Below are 19,626 nucleotides of genomic sequence, written 5' to 3'. Positions count from 1 at the left end.
TGTGTGTATAATTAGCAGACCATCCATAAAATAAACCGCCGGACACGCGCTTCAGTTTCAATCGCAGTGGAATCCAGTGTCATTTCGCAACGAACGATGATTAAGTGTGGCCAGCAAGAGGCGAAATCAAATGCAGGGCCCGCTGTTGTTGAAGTTGATTTATTTAGCGGCCATCCAACATCAATTAGCCTTATCAGGCAGCGCAATTGGTCAGTCGGTTGACGCTGGGCAGTTATCAGTGATTTCTGCAATACTATTCGCGGTGATAAATACTTTATTCCCGCTTATGACAGGCACTAGAGTGCGAATGGGGTCCCCTTTAGGAATCACACTGACCAGGGCCCTAAAATGTTTACCCCAAGCCTGGGGTCTTGTGATAAAATATGCAGAAGTATGGTTCACCGGCTATTTTTGGATCCCTGGTGTACCATAAAATGTTATTGGTCAGCCTGAACTTTGAACGGAAATAAGCGGCCACTTTCAAGTTAAGCATACGCCCCGTTAACCACGAAAGGCGGGAATGTGAAATCAAATGCTTGTAAAATGTTTCATTTATTATCTGTGATCTTTGCACTTAATGAACTTCACACAAACTGACTAGCTGAATTGTTCTGTTCTTCTGCTCTGCATTACAATTAATGAGTATAAATTGTCTGGTCTGAGACGTAGCTCTCCTGTGTCGCCGGTTGTTGGGTTGTTAAGATATATAGTTGGTAAACAAATTCGTTGTGTCAAACGATTCTTTGGTACGAGTATGTCATTGGCTGCTCTCCTTCTCTGCGGTACATGCACAGATATCCACTTAAATCTACAGCAGGAGCTTCTGGCCCGCCAGGATGAGCATGAGGGTCAGGGATACGGACGCCGTGAGTCCCGCGGCCCCCGATCGGTCCTCCGGCTGCTTCACGAGCACCACAGCCCGGTTGTTCTCGCTCTGGAGCTCCCTGTAGTTGTTGTGCAGCTGCTTGCCCTCCTCGTACTCGATCTCCTTGAACTCGTTGACCTGGTCCAGGGTGACGGGGAAGGTCTCGGTGAGCACGATCCAGGTGACGGCCTCGGCGCAGGTGGGCGTGGTCAGGGAGCCGGCGTAGGTGAAGTAGCTCTCCACACTGGGCACCAGGTCGTCGACGGCCAGGGAGTCTGCCACCAGGACAGGCTTGTTCATGCTATCGTAGCTCTTCACGGCCCCCAGACTCTTGATGATGCTGCCGATGGCCTCGTTGGGCGTGTTGGACACATGGTACAGCACTCCGATGACCACAATGCCGTCCTTGAAGTTGGCCGCCATCGTCATGTTGGGGTAGATGGTGTTCCGGTGCACGATGTGCACTTCCAGCGGATACCGGATGTCGTTGATGGTGTGCTCCGACCACCAGTGCATGTGGATCTGCTCCACCACGAAATCGCTGACCAGGGCGCCGCCACTCAGGGTCAGTTCGTGATCGAAGCCAGATAGCTGAACTGCAGATGAATAACAATAATCATTTCAAGAGACATTCCTGAACGCTGGAATATTTTAAAACTCACTTGAATGTCCATTGTTGACCATTTGCAGATTTTTCTGGTGCTCGTCGTAGTTCTCGAACTTCAGGGGATCAAACTCGCCCTTCAAGGCCCCCTTGACATGCAGGTTTATGGGGCTCTGCTTCTTTCCGCTATCGCAAAGACCGCCCCATTTCGGAAAGGCTGTGGATTATAGAGATCATCCATCAATGTCAAGAACACATGCTTTGCTGTCTAATTTATTTATATTATGGAATTTTAATTCTGGCACAGACCTGTATGGAATTTTTACTATCGAACTCGATTAATTCTTTGTTTTCAATAAAAAGTTTTAAGTAACAGTTAAAATATATTTTTATTTGAATATTGTTAGTATTTTTCATTTCTTTTCTCTATTTTCTTAGAGATAAATAATTTTAAATTTACTGAATACAAAACATTTGGTAAAAAAAATCAAGTAAGGCACTCGAATAATGGGAATGCTCATTTAAATACTCTTTAAAAGGCTATTTGTTTGTCAAATTATTTTCTGCTACATTTTAAGTTAAAAGCCCATCAATCAAACTTTATGCAATTGAACCCATCTCTAACCAATTAAAACCCCAATATGAATAATCGGACCACTCTTCCCTTGGCGAATTTCTGCACAAGCAAAATTTTATTTGAAATTAAAGACCCATAAATCAAAATTGAAGTAATTGGAGGCCGTGTTGCCAATTAAAAACTCTAGGCAGAGTTCAGTTTCCGCGAAAATGTGCCCGAGTGGCGGTCGGCGTTTATCATTATTCATGTTCAATTTGCATACACAACAATTTGACCCAATTTAGCCAAGCTCGAGCCGAAAGCGTGCACACAGAGGGATAAGCCGAGCTCTTGGGTCGCTCTGGTATGCAGAGCACTTGGCGATCCGAGCCAGAGATCCAGAGTGGCGTGATTAACTAATTCCGCGAATGAACTCGATTGGCGCTACTTACGCTCATCCTGGTTGTTGTCCAAGTCCGGGTAGCCCCATTCGTTGGCCCAGCCGAGGGCCGCAGAGCAGAGTACTGCAAAAGGCGAGAGAAACGGGTGACAGATCAGTATCAGTATCAAGTAGCCGCCGTGTGGACCGCGGAATGGGAACGCTTTAAATAAACTTCAACTTGACCGACTGACTGCTTCAGGGGCAGCAGCTAAGCAGAAAAACAACAACCCAAGCACATTAAAACTGCACCTCTTGATGGGCCATAAAAGCAATGGGACTGACTGTCAGAGGGTCAAGCTGCACACATGCTTGGCAGGCGAATCAATGAAAACCCGGCACCTTGCACTTGACTCGGCCAAAAATAGCCTCGAAATTTATGATTTCAATCGCATGTATCCCCGCCTTTGAATGCCAGCGATTCTGCGGGAACACGTACATAAATGCTGAATAAATGGTCGCATATTGTGCCTGCTTTCTCCGCCTGAAAGCATTTTGACAAGCCGCACATCAAAAGATCAACTAATTTTAATGCTTGCCGTTCTGCAGATTTTACGATCCATTTTGGTCTTTAAAAAACCACTGAGAAGTCAGCATAACTCGTCGCTACGCTGTTTGTTTAGCCATGTGCAACACTAATGGGCTAATAAAAAGTTCGCCAACCAGTGTGATAATTCATGCTCTGTCTCAGGTCTTTCGAGTATTTATGCTGGCCACTCGGCATTTTCGCAAAGAGACATATGACCGCCGCAGCTGCGAAAGTAGAGTACTAAATATACCCCAGTACGAATACTATATGCCGTATATAATCGTTTTAATATACTTTTTGCCTGGCAGCCAGCCGATCAGCTGAGGCTTACTTAGTATAGTCCACGCTGGCCGCCTGACGCAATTTTCTGAGTTATATGGTAGCATCTCTTGATTAGAAATAATATTCCATTTGATTTTTAATGACTCTTTAATCATTTCAGGCGGGTAGGGCCGCCGATTCCCATTTGAATTTGTAGCGGCGTATCAGGCGTCGTAAAGATATTTCCCTTTTAATTAAGAAACGATCACAAGACCTAATGGCTTCAACGTGAGTGCTCTGAGGTGTTCACACTGCGATCGGGTAATGAAAGTTCCGTCAGCTGCCAAATCGCAGGAATCACTTGATCTCGAGACCTTGCCACCGAAACCGAAGGCCTAAATGCTTTCTCACCGAACATGCCGCAAATGTCGGGCAGCCGTTTAAAGTGCAATTAACTTTGCACATGCAAGCGTCGGACAATTAAATTTGAGTGCCCAAAGCTTTGATATCTGATAATGGGAAGTGTTCTCCGATTGGGGGCCTCGGGGTGTAAAAGTTAACAAAGCTGCAACTGCCAGCGGCCGGAGCAAATGGGCTATAATCATGTGAAAAATCGCGAAAAATAAACAGCTGCGATTGCGGGGGGAAAATGCAATCCGCTTGCGAAGGCGTCAAGTGGAAGTATCTTTTTGCATTCCGCCGCTCTTGAGAACTGAATTATTCTGGCATTGGCTCTGCTTGTCCCCACTGCTGTTTATTAAATCATTTCTGGCCTTGTCAGCGGAAAAGAATCGAAACAATTTCGCTGGCCAAGCAGAGCGATAAAGAAGCAGTCGGTCGTTTGGGTTTTTTGCTCATTCCTGCCAAATCACTGCGGTATGGAGATCTGCCGCCGATTAATAGAGCACTCGGTGATTTTCCAGGCCAAATTTTATTTACATTTTAGTGGGGCGTCGTAAGCAAAGATATCCCCCTCCGATAAACGATTTCGGGAGTGCACGCGATTTGATGTCCTATTGTCTTGAGATTGGGGGCCGTAAAGCCCGTGATAAGCCGCGGCGTCCAATAAATACACCGCAAGTCATGTGAATGCAACCATCGACGTTATCGGTTGTCTAAATAAATGCGAAATAAATCACAAATTCAAGATAGTCCTCAGTTTTATCTATTAAAATGCGTGGAGGGCCACAAAACACAATATGGTATTTTATGATTAAACAAACTTCCGTTTGAAAGGGTAAAGATAAAGAAATATATCAAATATCACCCAGAACCTTCTTGAATTTGGTTCCTAAATGAGAAAAACGTGGGTGGGTGCCACAGCACCTCCCCCAGAATTAATCTAATCTCCTCAACTGGAACATAATTATTTCAGGAGGCATAATCAGACAAATTCCCAGACTTTGGTTTCTTTTCCTATAAATAGCCTTGACATTGTGACGTTTGTCTGGTGCCATAAACCTTCAATGAGCGTGGCTGCATCGCTAATCGATTTGTGGGGGAGTAGGCTCAAAACTTTCCATCACAAGCCAATCGAGTTAATGGACTTTGGATTTGCAACGCGAAAAGCGGAAGTCTGGCGGGTGGATGTTGATAAGTGCGTGGAAAACAAGCTGCGGAGACAGTGGTAGCAGATAGCCGAGGGTCTTTGTACAGATGACCCCATACATAAATAGGAAGCACTGGCTATCGGGAAAGTCAACTGCGAGTGCAATTTCACTTTCGCCCGACGTCAACAAAGGGAGTGCAAAGCAAACACAAATAAACGGTCGAGTGCATCCGATGGTTTGGCGATAACCGGAGGCTCTCTAAAGAGGGTGTGTACTTGTGCACCATCCATCAACTACTTGTTCCACAGATAACCGATCAAATGGAACAATCAGAATCCATCATGTGGAGTTAGTAGTTATAAACTGAAAATCTGTTGCCTAATAGATACATTAGTTTACACACTTTACTTGATCTTTTACTAATATCCCGAACTACATTAAACATTTCCAAATGTTGCTTCCAACGTTTCAATGTTTTACAATATCTTTCTTTATCTTTTTTATATTAGTGTCATATAATTCCAGGAATTTCAATACATATAAGAAAGGGTTCAAAGAATGAATATGACACATTGTCATATCCCTAAAATTATAAGTAGTTAGTGATTCGCACAATTTGACTCACATTTTAACATTGGGTTCAGCCAGTTGAATAAAAACCCAGAAACAACTGTTTTGCAAATCCCAAAAGTGCGTCATTAGGAAAGGAAATGTTCTGATTCTCAGGTGACTTGCACTAGAATGTGTTATATATATACCTAAAAAAAACTATAAGTTTAAAATAGTTTATTAACGACAGAATAATCTGATGTTGATAACTGATTTCTAAAATCCCTGCATTTGACAGGAGAAAGCACAAATATCTCTATGCCTGGGTGAGTCTTATCTGGAACACAAACAATTGTATCACTCTGCTGATTGTGTGGCAAGAATTTAAACAAATAAGAAATAAAGTAATAAACACACAAGAATGGCTAACCGACTTGGCTTAACCCATTTATAGCTTTAATCACCATTTTGCACGCAATGTATCTCAGAAATCGCAGCTAATCGGCTGCAGCTACCTGACAGGTAAGCAAAGCGATAAGAGGCGGCGCCTTGTGATTAGGCTTAATCGAATCTCGAAGAGGTCCATAAACCCGTTCGAGTTAATTGCCAATTAATCGTTTAATGTGCTCTTGCCCCCCGTGCCGCTCTTGGAATTTCCCCCTATCAGCGCGCATCTATCGGATATCTGTGATTTCTCGAGCACCATCTTGGCCGCATAAAGTGCCTTCGGTGATCTCGTTTGGGTCAGCGCTTTTCCCACCCATAGACGAAGTCGGCTGCCCGGCGTGACCAAATATTAGCTTCTGCTGACCTTATCACTCAGTCCGCCCGCGGCGACGATGAGTCGTCTGCAAGTGTATCTGTATCTGTATTAGGCGAGTTAAGTGGGTATTTTCCGAATGCGAATGCCCGCACAAAGTCAAACAGGCGGCTATGGGTTGTCTTTCGTTCAGATATATCAGTTCGGGCGCGTGATCCACGTCCAAAGTTCTGTGAAGTGCGGTGGAGTACTGCTGTGACGGCAATGGCTTAGATTTGAGATAGGCCCCGGAGTATGTGTTGGGGTTGCTCAATTAGAAGTGACGAAAGTTCCCCCGTTTTATGGTGTAACATAGGGAACATAACTGCCATTTTATGGATTCTCTCTAAAGGTGAATCATTGTCTAGGGTTCCTAGCCAAAAGTACAATCCCCAGATTTCGCATGATTGTCTTGGACAGGATGGGGCCAATTGACAGTTCAAACTCTACATTTATCTGGAAAACACTCAAGCACATCTGCCTACCTCCCGATCACCGCTTCCCCCGGCCTGGGAACCTGGGAGCCCGACCATTGTAACTCATAAACGGAGAAGGCCGCCTGTAATTTACGATCCCCGAGCATTATCACTGGCACATTGTCTATATCATCTTATCCACTCGGAACCGAATAATTGCAAGGTAAGTGGCAGAAATAGAATGCGGGATCAACTGACGGACGTGCCTTTTGGGTGGTATCGCAGTGCGGATATGCGGATAAGTTCTATATGCGGCGATAGGTACAAGAATCCAATTAATAGCGCCCCGATTTTGGAGTAGGGTGATTCACGCACGCAGTTATGTGGCTTAGATGGAATCACCCGGGTGATAATATTTGGTAATATTTTGATAGAGATTTACCTATGAAGGAGAGGCTGGTGAAATGCATTTTTACGGTTTACTTTCGTCAGGAATATATAAAAGCGAGCACTTTGTCTCCGGCTATATCACTTGGGGTGCACTGTAAAATATTTTACTTTTCCGGTTTATAGTACTCAGAAGAGACTGCCAGGCAGGACACGGAACCTTTGCGGTCTCGCAGCGAACTCCATGGGCTTGGGCGGCACGCGTCTCTTATAACGGAACCCCGCGCCCAGAACAAGAACGGAACCCAGCGGCAACGGCGGTCAGGCACAGAATGAAAAGCGGTACGGGCATCGGCAGTGTGCACACGCACACAGCCGCAAAAGCACAGCCACACAGCCGCACACCCACACACCCACAGGCGCACACCGCTGCACCTACACTCTCGCAATTGAACACTGAATTATGGCACCGTTCTATGTGCTCTTTATTTTGCTGTGTTGTCGCTTACTTTGTGGGTTTTCGGCTCTGGGCTTTCCCATTTCCCGACTTTTGTCAACCGAAAATGAGCGGCTTTGAGCCGAAGGTGGAAACTGCAGTGGCCGGCTGCGCAGTCGGCGTCGCGGCTTGGGAGCTGATTAATTGATAAGCGGGCAGAGAAATGCTAAACGAACGGTAATTGCCAGCTGAGCGAGAGCGGCAGCACTCGACTCTCTATCTCCTCCTTGCTTCTCCTTCTCCTCCTCCCACACTCGCGAAATCGCACACTGAGAGAAACTAGATACCCTAGTTAGAGGAGTACACAAAATTACTTTAAATATGAATTATTCAATAATTCTTTCTTTTAAGTATAAAAAGTAAACAATTCTTGAAAATGTACATTTTTTTTCAAATATAATACAATAATACAATACAAAACAAATATAAAATTTTTATAAACATCGTATTTATTTACATTTATTGTCACCAGCAAAAGAGAATATTTATCCAAATGATATTCCTATAAAAGTATCTGATCTTACAGACTTTGTCCAGGGCCTCAAGCCTTTCATGAGTCTGGTTTAGGATAGGATTAGTAGGGAAGTGCTATACTACCTGTAGATCAGTAATAAGTGCAGGTACCCTCACCTCCTGAACCTTTCCTTCCCCGAAAATAAGTGTTTAAAAAATGTAGTTCAATTATTTGTGGCGTGCTATGTGTAATAAAAATTAGCATTGGAAATGTTTTTTTCTACTTTTTAATAGTTACATATTTACCTTTTACCATTGTTCAACATAAAGCTAGGGCAAACGCAAGTTCTTAGGTGCTAATGATCTTGTGAGGCCTCTAATAGTCTCTATTATAGGCCTATTAGCATTCCAATTCAATTAAAAACCAACCGTTTTCGCATATTCCCCGAGTTGATCTAAGTCGGTAGTAAACATGCATTGTAGCAAACCCAGATATATGAATTTTAAAGTGTAGGAAAATTGCGCTGAGTGCACTTTGCAGAGAGGAAGTGACGTAGCCGTCAAGACCGAGATTGTCACATTTGGCAATTACATTTCAGTTGATCTGCTCGTTTAAAATTAGAAATAAAATAATCCGTTTCCCCGAAGTGACCAATTGTTGCACCGTGCAGTCGCGGATCGGAGCGCGCAGGCAGACAAATGATAATGATGATGCCAATTGAGCGGACAAATTCAAATTCAGCGGGCGAGCGAGATGGCGCGCAGGGCTGTCGTCGCGGATGCCATTTGATTTTGTTTCGGCCTTTGTTGGCCATGTCGACGTCATTAAAGTGCAGTAAATAGTTAAATGTGCCAAAAGGCAGAACAAAGTCAATGTCAAACGGCAGCTGCTCTCATTTCCCGGGGAGTTGCACAGGGGTGATATGCGCCGGGGCGGGGAGGAGGGGCAGGGAAAAGCGGTTTTGGGTTTTGGGCGAGGGAAAATCAGATGCATTTCCGCAACAAATCGCCGCTTGACAGTAATTACCGTCAACACGAGCGGTAATTTGCGACTATCGAATGGCGAATCTTGATACCCTGTAGCCGCGAAGTTGACTTTTTAATGGCATCGTCGTTTAGGGTCAGGAAAACGGGAAAATCGGGCCCACAGGGTGTTGCTGTGGCACTGACAAATGATTTCTAAACCATATAAAGGACTTAATAGTGACCACTTAGTGGACAGGCAATGTGCTGGCACAAATACCATAATGGCATGCGATTATTAAACTGTCGTACCTCTAGATTTGTAATTTTTAGAAAACTTAACCTAACAGTCGTCTTCATTGGTAAAAAATTAATAAAATATTATAAATTTAATAAGTACTTCTTGTAAAAATAGAAAGCACGACGTGTAAAATATTTAGCAATCCGGTTCCGGTTCAATATCCCTTAAAAATTAATGAAAAATTGTGTTATATTTTTATAAATACATTACAGAAATCTAATTTCCGCTCTATAATCCTACAAAATTAAGGAAAATAGTGCCAAATATAAATTTTTAAGATATTATCTTATAGAAAATAATAAACAAAGTGTGGAAATATTTAAAAATCAGTTTTAAGCCTTCTGGCAGAATAGAAACCGCTGAAAGTGGGTTTATAAATAGAACGCACTCCACCTTTATCGCCCACTCACCATCGGGTGCATTTGATGAATGGAGGGGCAAAAAGTAATAGTAATGGCAAATTCAACAAGCGTGTTTACAAAAGGCGCCAGCGACGTCACGCGATTGCGGGCCATCGAAAGGGGCAAAGAAATGGCAAATAAACACCGCATGTGACAATTTGCGCGCACCGCTGACCCCAATAGTCGCTGCAATTGCAAACCCAATTACATTAACGCGAATCGCTGTGGCGGGCAATTCTGCAAATTAAAATCGAATCCAATCAATTGAAGAGAGTCAAACAAGTGATTGCATCTGCTGATGGCCGGGCAATTCAATTTGGTCGTTAAAAGCCAAAGGCTCACCAAGTGAGCAGTCTCAATCAAGGCAAGTCAATGAATCAATTAAGATTTCAAATGCAAACTCAAATACAAAGCCACTTATCAGCAATTCAAATTTCAAAAGGTAACCGCCTTGCGCGCCCGAAATGCAGCCCTGTCCATTGTGAACCAGTCACCTTTTGTCACACTGGCAACGCCGGCAGAGCTGTCACTTGCCAGGCCTGCCCCATCGCCTGTCAAATATCAGTTTGTTCCCGTTTTCAAGCAATCGCTGTGTTATCCAGCACAAGGTATTTATCAGAAAATTATTTTTCCGTTCTTACAAGTCCTTTGCCGCGGCTCACGTAGCCCAAACCCGAGTTAGTACCACAAAAGTGAACAGCAACGCGCGCCGATTGCGTCCGAGTGGCAACTCCGCAGAACATTGCCGAGCTGCGAAAGTGTGCAAAAGCAAAACGAAGAGAACGCAGCGCAGCCGAAAAAAAATTGAAGCAGCACTGCACGCGATATATTTTGTATTTTCAAAGGTTAAAGCCGCATTCAAAGGCATCCGCCGAGCGCAAACGAAGCGCAAAAGTGCCGGCCAGCCGTAAGTCTTGTAATCTTTGCAGCCCCTTGTGTATTACAGCCGCAAAAAGCGCTGCGAAAATTTTGCAAGAACCGAAAAAAAACGAAAAAATTTTGCACATCGTCGGCGGCGGCGACGTCAGCGGCGGCAGCGACGCCCGCTCCTCTGCCGGCGGCGGCGGCGCCGCAGCAGCAAAAGGGAGCAGCTGAAAGAGGAAAAACGATAAAATACAAAGGGAAAACGACTCGGTGATGGATTTTCTCTGAAAAAAAGCGAAAAGCGGAAGCAAGTGTGGAAATTATGTGTAAATTCGATATGTAAATTCGGCATGTGCCGTTTCGTGGTGTGCGTGAAATTCTTATTGGAAAAGCGTGCTCATCGGTGTGAACGAACGAGCGAAACATTTCGGCGGCGAGAGCGAGAGAGTGAGAAAGAGAGGAGAGGCGGAGAGCGCGCACACGCTTGGCCAAGGTGGTGTGTGTGTGCGGCGGCGGACCCACACACACACACTCGCGGAAGGAAAGACAAAGAAGAAGAGGAAGCACAGCGCTGCTGCGCTGCCGGCAAACTCGCTGCCGCCGCCGACGTCGCCGCCAGCGTCGCAGCTGGCTGCATTTTCGTGCTTAGCCAGGAATTTTGGCCCCCAAAATAACTTCAAAATTTTCTCCCATTTCTTTTTGATTGCCAGTGCGTCAAAATAAAATTCTCCCCCTGCTGACAAATGAAAAACAACAAAAGTGTAGAAATCCAACCATTCCCTTTTTCAATGCTTGCAGGCAACATTTAAGCAGCCGCAAAGCAAAAGACTGATTTGATTACAAGGAATAGGAGCAGGAACGCGAGGATTCCGCCACTGCACACCGAATTGTGGGTATACATCTTACAGCAACTGTTGTCTCACATCTCAATGGTGATATCGTTACAGGAGCCCCTAGATAACGCGGCAAACTGCAGTCGACGGGGAAAAGTAGGGAGTTGAAGGCTGGGCAGCAGCAGCAGGAGGGACGGACGGCGAAGAACCACCAGAACCAGCACCAGCACCCGCACCAGGAACCCAGAGGCCACAGCCACAGCCACAGCAAGGCGGAGAAACCAGGAGGCACTGCGTCCGGCAACATGGAAGACCTTCTCGTGGAAGTTCGGCTCGACAACGGCGCCTATTACAAGGTGAGTGAAGAAAGGGGAGGAAAGGGTTTTCCCGCGGCCAGAGAGAGGGTGGAAAGTAAAAAGTGAAAAGCAGGCAGGGAGTTGGGGCAGCAGCTGCCTCAGTTTCTAATTTCGTGGATTTTGGCTTTATTTCTATAAATAAACAGCAACATTTTGAGTGGAGTCTCGACATCACCGCACCACCACCACTGTGCCACCACCACTACCACTGCCAGCACAGGCGTACACCAACGCACTCACGCACACCGCGCGGTGGGGGTGCCGACGCCGACGTCGGCGGCCACGCTGGCTGCGCTGCTACTGCACTGCCCCGCTGACGGCGTCGCACGGTCGTATTTGTTGTTTTGGTGATTTCCCTTTCTAAAAGGTTGCAATTCGTGAGATAGGAGCCTATCAACCATCCCCATTCGCGAAAAGAGATTCTCCTGATTAGATTACAGGTTCCTGGGTATTTTGGAAATGCACTTTCCTGTATAACGCTAGGCTGTCTAATTAGCAAGCTCATCCTCGCGATTTCTTTGTGTAAATATTTCAAAATATTACATTCAATGCAAAATAGGGCTCTTAAGTGATTTTCGATTTGAGCTAATTCATCAAAACATTTCGGGTGGTCCCATGTTCCTTTTTACATTTCACTTTGTACATTTTACTGAACAAAAAAATCATATTAAACGATGTCTGTCTAATTTGAATAACTTTATAATTGCACTATTTCATTAAAAAAGTATTGAATACTGTTTAAATGTAATATATTACTACATATGTGTCAAAATTACCTAGCTTTTCTTTGATGGTTGAATATTTGCTTTCGTTTGTCACCAATTTACACCTTTAGTTCTTAGTATTTTTTCTCCCTTTTTTATGAAATACAATAACTTGAGTTTTGAATATTATATAAAGCCCAATTTATCTTTATTCGCGATCCCATTGATTTTAACAAATCACTGAGATCGCTTCGCTGTAACATTTCGTTTGGGAACCTTCTGGAAAGCTGATAGTCTGCCGAAGAATACTCCGCATAGCGCTGCGTTCGATTACTGGGTCCATAAACAAACCCAGTGCAGCACCATAAACACATCGCTAGAGCGACTTCCCTGATGATGATTCAGCAGTCGGCTGTTTGCTTTTCGGATAAGGTTCTACGACTACTCGCTTATCGGAGATGTGCGCTTCCCCCATCTGCCGACCCCCAGTGCTTTTGCATTTCTCGATTTCACACTGTTGTCGGCCAATCCGGGGCGGGGCGACAACAAAAACATAGTATATATATCTACGAAAGTTGAGAGCTGAATGAGGAACATCGCAGGCAATGGCCACATTAATGACACACATTTTTTCTCTACTTCTATGCCCACCGATGCTGCCGATCCGCTGCGCTGGCCCTGTCAATGCTCTTGTATTTCATCCGTTTGCCGCCAACAAAACCCAACAACTGCCACAAACTAAAACTACAAAAACTGAAAACTGAAAACTGCGACAACAACCACAGGGCCAGGTGACATCTGTCGGCGACGATGGCATCTTTGTGGATGTGGACGGGTAAGTTTTGTCAAACAAAAAACAAATCTGCGAACAGGCAAACAACTCTTAGAGCGTATTTTCTAACTAATTTGCAACGATTAATACAATCAGAGCGGCAGCAGCAACCACAGCAACAACAACCACCGACGCGACTTCTTGGCATCCAAATTCGAAATTAGAGATGCTGGGCACGCATCATTTATGTCGTCCGTCTGCCATCCACTTGCCGCCCAAATCCCCTCCTGCGGAATCTCTAATTTGGCGCAATTTGTTAAACGCCGCTGCAGTTCCGCGGAAAAATAGAAAAGGCAAGAACCGACGACTGACGGACTGACCAACGCCATCCAAGCTGTCCGCCCCACTGACTTGGGAATTTCCCTACTCCCAGAGGCAATCTTGCCGCGGCGGAGCAGTGGCGGTGGAGCAGGGGACGGCTTCCATCGCTGCCAGAGCTGTCAAGTGCGAACGACAAATGCCACTAAGCAGCGGCGCTGACACGGCGGCCAGCGTCAAAGGCGCGACTATTTTTAACCGCGGAAAGAAACCATTTATATTTATTTATTCATTTCCAATGCGGTTATGACGCTCTGTCGGATCGTCTTGTGACTGAAATTCTTTTAATTGTGGGTGAACCCCTACAATTATAATATAATACTTTTTTAAATTAATTAGATTCTCTGATATTTTAGTTAATTAGTTATCAGTGAACTAAATTTAAATAATGTCTGTGACACATGGTTTTCCCAGCTATACATCTTGCCTTATTGGGCTTTTGATTTATTATTATAGCCTAACCATTCGATATGACTTATGGTCCCTAGAAGACAAAATTTAGTTGTCTATTTTTAAAAGGGAAAGGTGGCTCTTAAAGCCATAAAATCAGCCTATTTTGTGTTTGTAGCCTAGGCCTATTAGATGTTTTTATTTAGGAACTGTAATCATTTTTCTTCAAACCTTTTGAGTATAAAATTTTTGCTTAGCTGTTTCTAATGGCTACCGTATTATGTTTTGTTTTGCTGCATTTATTGTTCAGTTTTTGGAAAGAATTTTTAAGAATTCAATTTTATTATTTTCGATATCCACTTGAGCTAAGCAGCTGGATCTAAATTTAGTTGCGCCACTGTGTGGCATTTCCGAACTGCGATTCTGGGCGGGATTCGGAGTGGTTTTGGCATAGGTGAGGCACCCCCACAATGGTTGTTGTTGTTCTGATGACTTGGCCCTCTGCCAGCGGGGCAGCTGAAGCAGCTGCAACGGACTCTGCAAACACCTGTCCGCAGACTTTTATGCAAAAAATAACAAGTGCACCTTAATTAATTAACTCTGCTTCCTCCGCACACACGCATTGTTGTTGCAGCGTGCCCGAGGTGATGAAATATCCATTTGTGAACGTCCGCCTGCCGCCCGAGGAAACCCAGGAGGTGGCCGCCCCGATCTTCGAGGAGGGCATGGAGGTGGAGGTCTTCACGCGCACGAACGAGCGCGAAACCTGCGGCTGGTGGGTGGCCATCATCAAAATGCTCAAAGCGGACATCTGTGCGGTCGCGTACATCGGCTTCGAGACGCCCTACACCGAAATCTGCGAACTGGGCCGCCTGCGCGCCAAGAACTCGAATCCGCCAATTACAGCCAAGAGCTTCTTCCAGTTCACGCTGCCCGTTCCCGAGGAGTTGCGCGAAGAGTAAGTGCCTCTCACATGATATTCTTAAGAGCCTTAATGTCATGTTACCATGTTTTATGTTTACTTGCAGAGCCCAAAAGGATGGCATACACAAGGAGTTCCAGCGCACAATCGATGCCGGCGTCTGCAACTACAATCGCGATCTGGACGCCCTGATCGTCATCTCCAAGTGGGAGCACACTCAGAAGCGCGCCAGTATGCTCAAGGATATGCATTTTCGTAATCTCTCACAGAAGGTAGGTGTTGTTAAATAGTATTTCATCTTACCTCATTTCAACTGTATTCTTACTCGAAGGTTATGCTGTTGAAAAGGACTGAAGAAGCTGCCCGTCAGCTCGAAACGACTAAACTGATGAGCCGTGGGTAGGTATCCTCCATAAGGGAACGCTAAAAGTAGGTCGAAAAAAAAAGTTACACGCGAAGGATACGTTTCCGACCCGATAATTAATATATATTCTTGATAAAGATCATTAGCCGAGTCCAACTAGCCTCGTCCGTCCGTATGAACGCTGTGATCGCTCGGGAACAATAGCATTTACAAACTTGGAATTCGCTATGCAGATTCTTGAGGCTCTTGCGAAGCGCAACTTTATTTTATTAGGGTCCAGACCATACTAAAGTTCATAACGCTAAAAGTGCAGCAAAATAGAAATAATTACGATTACCATAACCCATTAACATCTCGGAAACTAGTTTCTAATGGTCTAGTTAATTAATAAAATTTTTTTTTTAATTATTTTAAACTAGGCATAAATACATTATCAGCTCTTTGATTATGTCTAATTAAAATTCCTATCATCTCTGTGCAGAAACTACGTCGAGGAGTTCCGTGTGCGTGACGATCTCATGGGCCTGGCCATCGGCTCGCATGGCTCGAATATTCAGGCGGCACGCACGCTGGTCGGCGTCACCAACATCGAGCTGGAGGAGAAGTCCTGCACATTCAAGATCAGCGGCGAGACCGAGGAGTCCGTGCAGCGTGCCCGCGCCATGCTCGAGTACGCCGAGGAGTTCTTCCAGGTGCCCCGGGAGCTGGTGGGCAAGGTGATCGGCAAGAACGGCCGCATCATCCAGGAGATTGTGGACAAGAGTGGCGTGTTTCGAATCAAGGTGAGTGCTGTGAGTATTGTACGCTAAACGCGGGCCAGTCCTAATCTGTTTCGGTCAGATCGCTGGCGACGACGAGCAGGACCAGAACATCCCACGCGAGCTGGCGCATGTACCCTTTGTGTTCATTGGCACCGTGGAGAGCATTGCGAATGCCAAAGTGCTGTTGGAGTATCATCTGTCGCACCTGAAGGTGGGTTTAAATCAGCCATAAGTGGCTCCCTACTAATTGGTACGTTCGCTGTGCCCTCTTAGGAAGTGGAACAGCTGCGCCAGGAGAAGCTGGAGATCGATCAGCAGCTTCGCGCCATCCAGGAATCCTCCATGGGCTCCACACAGAGCTTCCCAGTGACGCGGCGCTCGGAGCGCGGCTACAGCAGCGACATCGAGTCCGTGCGCTCCATGCGTGGCGGCGGCGGCGGCCAGCGTGGCCGTGGGCGCGGACGTGGCGGCGGTGGTCCTGGCGGCGGCAACGGGCTAAACCAGCGCTACCACAACAATCGCCGCGACGAGGACGACTACAACTCGCGGGGCGACCATCAGCGCGACCAGCAGCGTGGCTACAACGATCGCGGCAACGGCGACAACACCGGCAACTATCGCGGCGGTGGAGGAGCTGGTGGCCCCGGCAACAACAGGCGCGGCGGAGTTAACCGCCGGCCGCCACGCAACGAGCAGCAGAACCAGAACGGCAGGGACTATCAGCTGCACAACCACACCGCCGAGGAGGTGCGGGAGACCCGCGAAGTGAGCAGCGTGGAGAGAGGTGAGTCCGTGAATCAAGCTGCCAATTAACCAATTAGTTGAACCAATTTATTTTGCGCGCTCAAACAAGATACAAAGTGAATACTCGATCCCCTCTCCCCCAATGGACATCATGTGTGTGTGTGGGGTCAAGAACACGAGAATCTGTACAGCAAGTTTATTAGTTGTTAAAGAGTATTACGTTAAGGACTGTTTCTCACTTTCCTATATTTTTAGGCCTCTGATTACAATAAATTAAATGACATCCTAGTTTTTCGTGTAACTTATCATAATAAACATATTAAGAACTGGAAATAGTTCACACACCTTTTTTAATTTTTATTTTATCATCGCTATGAGCATTTGATGGTGATTGACATCGAAGCCCAAGAATTGGGTTTCTGTGATGTAGCATTAAAACCCCCTTTCTGCATTAATAACATTTTATTTCAATTTATTTATTAGAAAATGCATAGTAAGTGTCCTAAGACTAGCAGGAAAGCGCGTAATAAATGTATAATTATGATTTTTATGTTGGAATATATGGAATACTAATTTTGGTGTGACACAAGGACGTTTGTGTCGTGGAAGTTGAAACCCTTTTGAACTGTTCTGGTTCCTGATACTGATAGCTGATGCCTGAACCATTATCCTCCTCTCCACAGCGGACAGTAACTCATCCTACGAGGGCAGCTCGCGGAGGCGCAGAAGGCAGAAGAACAACAACGGACCCAGTAACAGTGAGTAGAGTTAATATTGCTGACGCTTAAAGGATTGCCTTACCTCCAGCTTGTCACCTTTGATTTTGCAGCAAATGGAGCGGTGGCCAACAACAACAACAAACCCCAGTCGGCGCAGCAGCCCCAACAGCAGCAGCAGCAACAGCAGCCGCCGGCGCCTGTGAGCAAGGCGGCACTGAATGCCGGTGATGCCAGCAAACAGAACAGCGGCAATGCGAACGCCGCTGGCGGTGCGAGCAAGCCGAAGGACGCCTCACGCAACGGCGACAAGCAGCAGCAGGCGGGCACACAGCAGCAGCAGCAACCATCGCAGGTGCAGCAGCAGCAGGCGCCACAGCAGCAACAGCAGCCGAAACCGCGACGCAACAACAAGAATCGCAGCAACAACCACACGGACCAGCCCTCCGGACAGCAGCAGCAGCTGACGGAGAACGTCAAGAAGGAGGGCCTGGTCAATGGCACGTCCTAAGCCCAGTGGGCCAAGCGGTAGCAGCAGCAACAACCAACAAGCAACAACAGATGGGATGTACATGAACATGAACACAAATTGCACATCGTTCAACGGAGTAACAATGTTGTATGCGCAGCGGGGGCAGTTTAATATTCATGTTGATGTCGTTGAATATAGCCGCCACATAACACAACAACTACAACAAACACCAACCACAACAACACATCCGAGCAACAGCAGACACTAAAACAACATCTTCAGCCGAGAACAGCAGCCACTAACAATTTGTTTGAGAAACTATGAGTAACTAGAAGGAAACGAAAAATTAAAATACATGAAATATGTAACAAATGTAAAAGCTATACTAACACCCACAAGGATACACTCATGAACACACACAAACACACACACAGTTCGAATTATACACAAAAAGAAAAAAGAATAAAGGAAATTCATGCCTAGGCTTATAATTTGAATTGAAACTGAAAAAGCTTCAATAACAATCAAAAGGAATTATATTTATGTATAAAACAAATTCAAAGGCAATTATTAACAAGCAAGAAAATCTAAAGAGAATCTGGCGAAAAAGGGCGCTTCTAAAGGGCCCTTGCGTCGACTTGAAAAGTTTCTAGTTATATGCATATTATAATAAAACGAAAATAATATAATTGCATTTTTTGTTTTGGTTAAATTAATTTTAACTGATTCTGTCTTGTGTTTTTGTGTATAATTCGTGCATGCAACAACTTAATGGCCTAGCAGGTTTTCCAATTTAACCATCATTTTTGTATTATTATTGTTTAGTATTCCATTGTAAATGCCAGGGCGCGTTTAGGAGTTGCTTACAAAATTCAACAAAGTAAACGAACGTGGCTCCAGCCAAAAGCCGGAACAAACACTCTGTTGGTCCTGGGCTTTTGCAGCGTTTCATTGTTTATTTTGTTCGTTACAACATGGAAAATCCTCTCTTATTTGTATAATGTTGTATTTATTTACTATTATTAACACATCCCCCACCACCCCCAACACCATCCACACCATCCGCATACTCCATAAAACTACACGCGTATCACAAGTCTCACACACACGCTCGCTCATACAAACAAGAAGGGAAACGCATTGAATTTGATTTTGTTTTATAAATATATAATTTACTTTGCCAAACCTACAAAGCGTATACTAACTTAGTCCTCTATTGAATACTCTTATTTGGAAGAACAGTGTCAATAATATGTAAGAAAATCAACCACACATTTTAACATACATAGAAGAAGGGATGGAGAACCACGATAATGATAATGGTACCGATAAAGATAAATCTAAATAACGTTGTGTAATTCAAATTAATAAAAAAAATCCAACAAAAGAAAACTGCATAAAACATAAACGTAATAATATAAATATAATGAGAAAAATGTGCGATTTAAATTTATTATTTATATGAAGATGAACGTATAAAGAATATAAATATAGCAAGTAAATTTTATTAATTTCAAATTTATATATATAAAACAAGAAAACTTCGTCCTGTATGACCCGCAGTCGAGAGACTAGACCCCTAGGCCGGGGACAGTTGTTACAGCAGTTCGTCTAAATGCGGCATTGAGCTTCCCTTTGCAGCAGACCGACAACACGATACTGCATTGTCCTTGGAACCCGTGTGTGTGTCATTGTGACAATTGTTGTTGTCAATATTAAGAATTTATATTTTAATTGCTAGGACCTATTATTTTATTTTTATTAATAGTTATCAAGCAAAA

At 44.8% G+C, this 19,626-nt stretch overlaps 2 protein-coding genes across 6 annotated transcripts; one reads left to right on the top strand and one right to left on the bottom strand.

Annotated features, from left to right (window-relative positions):
• Window positions 1-533: 533 nt before the first annotated feature.
• Window positions 534-7,510, bottom strand: LOC108031595 (carbonic anhydrase 2). Of its 2 annotated transcripts, none has more exons than XM_017105171.3 (4): window positions 7,465-7,510; window positions 2,478-2,549; window positions 1,528-1,686; window positions 534-1,461 (listed from the first exon to the last, which is right to left on the bottom strand). In XM_017105171.3, the coding sequence occupies exons 1-4, from the start codon at window positions 7,493-7,495 to the stop codon at window positions 809-811; spliced, it is 915 nt and encodes a 304-aa protein (XP_016960660.1). In that variant the 5' UTR covers window positions 7,496-7,510; the 3' UTR covers window positions 534-808. The 2 variants fall into 2 exon arrangements, with proteins under 2 accessions (XP_016960660.1, XP_016960661.1); XM_017105172.3 differs by lacking the exon at window positions 7,465-7,510 and adding an exon at window positions 7,011-7,288.
• A 2,620-nt stretch (window positions 7,511-10,130) lies between these two features.
• LOC108031594 (fragile X messenger ribonucleoprotein 1 homolog) lies at window positions 10,131-19,367 on the top strand. Of its 4 annotated transcripts, none has more exons than XM_050888597.1 (12): window positions 10,131-10,177; window positions 11,232-11,322; window positions 11,381-11,622; window positions 13,112-13,161; window positions 14,501-14,824; window positions 14,895-15,060; window positions 15,120-15,187; window positions 15,634-15,943; window positions 15,993-16,124; window positions 16,187-16,697; window positions 17,341-17,415; window positions 17,487-19,367. In XM_050888597.1, the coding sequence occupies exons 3-12, from the start codon at window positions 11,572-11,574 to the stop codon at window positions 17,882-17,884; spliced, it is 2,085 nt and encodes a 694-aa protein (XP_050744554.1). In that variant the 5' UTR covers window positions 10,131-10,177; window positions 11,232-11,322; window positions 11,381-11,571; the 3' UTR covers window positions 17,885-19,367. The 4 variants fall into 4 exon arrangements, with proteins under 4 accessions (XP_050744554.1, XP_016960655.1, XP_016960659.1 ...); XM_017105166.3 differs by lacking the exon at window positions 10,131-10,177 and adding an exon at window positions 10,209-10,476; XM_017105169.3 differs by lacking the exon at window positions 10,131-10,177 and adding an exon at window positions 10,211-10,476 and having other exon boundaries at window positions 15,634-15,934.
• Window positions 19,368-19,626: the final 259 nt, after the last annotated feature.

This window comes from Drosophila biarmipes, chromosome 3R (genome assembly GCF_025231255.1).
Source record: "Drosophila biarmipes strain raj3 chromosome 3R, RU_DBia_V1.1, whole genome shotgun sequence".
NCBI lineage: Eukaryota > Metazoa > Arthropoda > Insecta > Diptera > Drosophilidae > Drosophila > Drosophila biarmipes.
This window is presented reverse-complemented; position numbering and strand designations above follow the sequence as displayed.

What these genes read in the sequence shown, in the direction of transcription:
- LOC108031595 (XM_017105171.3), bottom strand. Translation starts at nt 7,495, where the DNA reads ATGGGAAAGCCCAGAGCCGAAAACCCACAAA. An exon ending in GGACAACAACCAGGATGAGC is followed by an intron (nt 1,687 to 2,477) that starts GTAAGTAGCGCC and finishes TATAATCCACAG; the next exon opens with CCTTTCCGAAATGGGGCGGT. An exon ending in GGTCAACAATGGACATTCAA is followed by an intron (nt 1,462 to 1,527) that starts GTGAGTTTTAAA and finishes ATTCATCTGCAG; the next exon opens with TTCAGCTATCTGGCTTCGAT.
- LOC108031594 (XM_050888597.1), top strand. Translation starts at nt 11,572, where the DNA reads ATGGAAGACCTTCTCGTGGAAGTTCGGCTCGACAACGGCGCCTATTAC. An exon ending in ACAACGGCGCCTATTACAAG is followed by an intron (nt 11,623 to 13,111) that starts GTGAGTGAAGAA and finishes CAACAACCACAG; the next exon opens with GGCCAGGTGACATCTGTCGG. An exon ending in ACTAAACTGATGAGCCGTGG is followed by an intron (nt 15,188 to 15,633) that starts GTAGGTATCCTC and finishes ATCTCTGTGCAG; the next exon opens with AAACTACGTCGAGGAGTTCC.